At 42.1% G+C, this 4,198-nt stretch overlaps 1 protein-coding gene across 1 annotated transcript; it reads left to right on the top strand.

The window, feature by feature from the left end:
- Nucleotides 1-4,198, top strand: LOC126801568 (pentatricopeptide repeat-containing protein At5g65560). Its single transcript, XM_050528959.1, has 2 exons — nt 1-2,861; nt 3,659-4,198. The coding sequence occupies exon 1, from the start codon at nt 3-5 to the stop codon at nt 2,676-2,678; it is 2,676 nt and encodes an 891-aa protein (XP_050384916.1). The 5' UTR covers nt 1-2; the 3' UTR covers nt 2,679-2,861; nt 3,659-4,198.

Genomic DNA, 4,198 nt, shown 5'->3' with positions numbered 1-4,198 from the left:
CCATGAAACCCAAACCCATTCCCTCACTTGGGTCCTTCTCTCTCCTCCTCAACCCCAACCCCAAACGCTTCTTCTCCACCTCACCTCCTCACCCCAGTCTCGACCACCTCTCCTCCCAGCTGCTCTCCATTCTCCTCACCCACCCCAACTGGCAAAACCACCCCTTCCTCAAACCCTTAATCCCCTCCATATCCCCATCCCAAGCCTCCTCCCTCCTCCCCCATCTCTCCCCCCACACCGCCCTCTCCTTCTTCCACTTCCTCTCCCTCAAACCCTCCTTCCGCCACTCCCTCCTCTCCCACTCCCTCCTCCTCTCCCTCCTCCTCCCCATCCCCTCCCTCCTCCCCGCCGCCCATAACATCCGCATTTCCATGATCAAATCCGCCGCCTCCCCCGCCGCCGCCCTCTTCGTCCTCCGCCGCCTCCGCCTCCTCACCGCCGAGCGCGCCTTCCCCCTCACTCTCAGGTCCTGCAACTTCCTCCTCATGTGCTTGTCTAAATTCTCGCTGCTCGAAGATCTCAAAAACGTTTATGTAGAGATGTTGGAGGCCGGTGTTCGGCCGAATTTGCATACTTTTAACACCATGGTCAATGCGTATTGTAAGGTAGGGAATGTGGCCGAGGCTGGGTGCTATTTTAGTAAGATAGGGCAGGCCGGGTTGCGGCCGGATACGTTTAGTTATACTTCTATGATACTGGGGCATTGTAGGAATAAGGATGTGGATAGTGCTTATAGTGTGTTTAGGGTAATGCCGGAGAAGGGTTGTCGTAGAAATGAGGTTTCTTATACGAATTTGATACACGGGCTGTGTGAGGCGGATCGGGTTGGTGAGGCTTTCCAGTTGTTTTCTCAGATGGGGGAGGATGGTTGTGAAGCGACTGTCAGGACGTATACGGTTCTTATTGGTGCTTTTTGTAGATTGGGAGATAAAACGAGAGCAATGGGGCTGTTTGAAGAGATGCAGGAAAAGGGTTGTGAGCCAAATGCTCATACTTATACCGTGCTTATTGATAGTGTGTGTAAGGAAAATAAGGTGGAGGAGGGTAGGAAGTTGCTGGAGAAGATGTTGGAGAAACGGTTGGCTCCTACTGTTGTCACGTACAACGCGTTGATTGATGGGTATTGCAAGGAGGGAGCAGTTGAGGCTGCAATGGGTGTTAAGGCTTTAATGGAATCGAATAAGTGTCATCCGAATGCTCGGACGTTCAATGAATTAATATTTGGGTTTTGTAATAAAAAAGATGTTAACCAGGCAATGGCATTGCTCACTAAGATGCTCAATCTGAAGCTCGAACCTAGTGTGATTACGTACAACTCACTAATACATGGCCATTGTAAAGCAGGCGATTTTGACTGTGCTTATAGGTTGCTTAATTTGATGAAGGATAGTGGTTTGGTGCCTGACCAGTGGACCTATGGTGTTTTCATAGACAGTCTTTGTAAGAGTGGGAGACTGGAAGAAGCTCATGCTCAGTTTGATTCTCTCAAGGAGAAAGGCATAAAGTCAAATGAAGTGATATTTACTGCTTTGATTGATGGTTACTGCAAGGTGGGGAAAATCAATGATGCTTGTGCTTTATTTGATAGGATGCTTATGGAGGGCTGTGTGCCGAACGCATGCACGTACAATACTGTGATAGATGCAATGTGCAAAGAAGGAAAATTGCAGGATGCAATATTACTGGTGGAGAAGATGTTAAGCGCAGGCCTGATGCATACACCACATACTTATTCCATACTAATCAAACAGAGGCTGAAAGAAGGGGATTTTAGCCATGCTCATAGATTGTTCAATGAGATGGTTTGTTCCGGTAGTCTGCCAGATGTAATTATTTACACTTCATTTATCCATGCATATTGCAGCATAGGGGATATAGAAGAGGCAGAAAAATGGATGGTTAAGATGAGTGAAGAAGGAATTAGAGCAGATTCGTTGGCCTACACATTATTGATCAACACTTACGGACGTCTGGGACTCTTAGATTCTGCATTTGGTGTTCTTAAGCGTATGTTTGATGCTTGCTGTGATCCTTCTCACTATACCTATTCTTTTCTGATCAAACATGTTTCGCTCTTGAGGAAAAATGGCTATATGGTCAGACTTGATTCGGCCTCAAACTTCACTGATATTGCTGATGTATGGAAGACTTTGGATTATCAAATTGCTTTAGATCTGTTTGAGAAGATGGTGGAACATGGCTGTGCACCCAATGTCAGTACATATGAAAAGCTTATAGTAGGTATTTGCAAAGAGGGACGCTTGGAATTAGCCCAGAGGCTATATGGTCATATGAGAGATAGGCAGATATCTCCCAGTCAGGATATCTATCATTTTCTTATTAACTGTTGTTGTCAGTTGCAAGTGTATGAAGAGGCGGTAATCCTGCTGGAAAAGATGATTGAGGATGGTCATTTACCGACATTAGAGTCTTCCAAGTTGCTTGTATGTGGGCTATTTATTGAAAATAATATCGAGAAGGCAAAAGCCGTTTTCTGTAGTTTGCTCACATGTGGATATAATCTTGATGAAGTAGCTTGGAAAGTTCTCTATGATGGTTTGCTCAAGAGGGGTCTTGTCAGTAGCTGCTCTGAATTGATAACCATTATGGAGCAGATGGGTTCCAAGCTTCATCCTCAGACATACTCAATGCTGATTGAGGGAATGGATGGAACATAACGTGACATGTGCAATCTTTGTATATAAAATGACAACCAGCCCAGGTTCATTTTAATTGATCACCAGCAAATTTTGCTACCAGCAGAGTTCAGACCATGAAGTTGCAACAACAGCTCCAATAAGGGGCGTGTTATGCAAACACTGAAGGGGTTCGTGAACCACAGGAGTCCCATCCTAACCAATGTATGTTGCTGTTGCTTTTCTTTATTTGTACCAACGATCACCTGGTTGCACTTTTTAATTTTTTTAAAGCTAAAATAATGACTCGCTTTAATCTTTTCAAATGGGCATTTGTTTGAAATGTCCGGGCATTTGGCAGTCATTTCAAAAGAGAGGTTATGGAAGAAAAATAATTCAGTTCCCTTGCAAATCAAGAAGTAACAATAGCAGAATAAACCATTATTTTTTTCATTATAAGATTTTTTGGCTTTATGTTATTCATTAGTGAAGTAGGAGAAACGTTGATCCATCTTAGGTATACTTATAGTTTAAATGCTTTTGCAATAGATCCAACTTCTTTTTAAGTGGCCATTCTGTATCGGCAAGATCTTTTCTGTTTTACTGGAAAGATGCCAAACATATATCAGAATGTCACACAGCGGTGGCCATGGATAGCAATAAGCGAGAAGGCTTGTAGCATCTAATTATAGTAGTACCTGAGTCTTGTTTCTGAACTTCTCGGTAGTGTAAATTACATAATAAGTTGACATATTTATCAGAGGAGAACACTATCTTCTAATTTCTACATCCTTAATCAATTTGTAGGTAACCTTGTTAGGAAGTTGCTCGTAAAGATTCAGCTGGCACCCACATAAACATGTTGTAGCATTTATGCTTTGCTCAACTAAAGTACCAGTTATAAACTTTTAGTATTTGCAGTAGTGAAATCTGTGTTTATTAATTTTGCTTGCATGTTTTGTTAGCATTTTGCCATTTTGATTGATTCTTATTTTATCCGAATCTAATTTATTTTTCAACAGAAGGTGAGGAGCCATGCATTAGTCATAAAAAGATGTCAAGGTACTTGAATGAAGGCCCACCGGTAGGAGAGAACTTGTTATGGCATGCATGCAGGTATCAGTGTTGCTGCCTGACAAATTTTTACATAGACTGTCTCAGTGAATTGGATTGATTTCAGTTGTGAAATTTGCATTTGAGCTTCCTTTTTCCCTGGGGCTGCTCGTCTGTGAGATCTGGTGTTTCTTTGCTTGGGACACACTATATAGTAATTAGAGGTTCTGGAAACAGATATGCTTGCATGGATTTTCTTCTGACTCATACCAAACTATAGATAGTTCAGTCTTCTGAGTCATACCAAACTATAGATAATTCAGTCTTCTGGAATGCTGATGGAAGATACAACAAACCCAGTTTTGGGTTCAATTATATTAAATTGGTAAGACTGCATGAATATGAAAGCGTTCTTGCAATTTATATTTTACCACAATTATATGTTTATGTTATACAAGTCTTTTGTTTTCTTTGATGTTGTGTTCCATTATGTTGCAATAATTCACAGA

This window comes from Argentina anserina, chromosome 7, assembly GCF_933775445.1.
Source record: "Argentina anserina chromosome 7, drPotAnse1.1, whole genome shotgun sequence".
Taxonomy (NCBI): Eukaryota; Viridiplantae; Streptophyta; class Magnoliopsida; order Rosales; family Rosaceae; genus Argentina; species Argentina anserina.
Note: the sequence above shows the minus strand (reverse complement) of the source record. Positions and strands in the feature narration are given on the sequence as shown.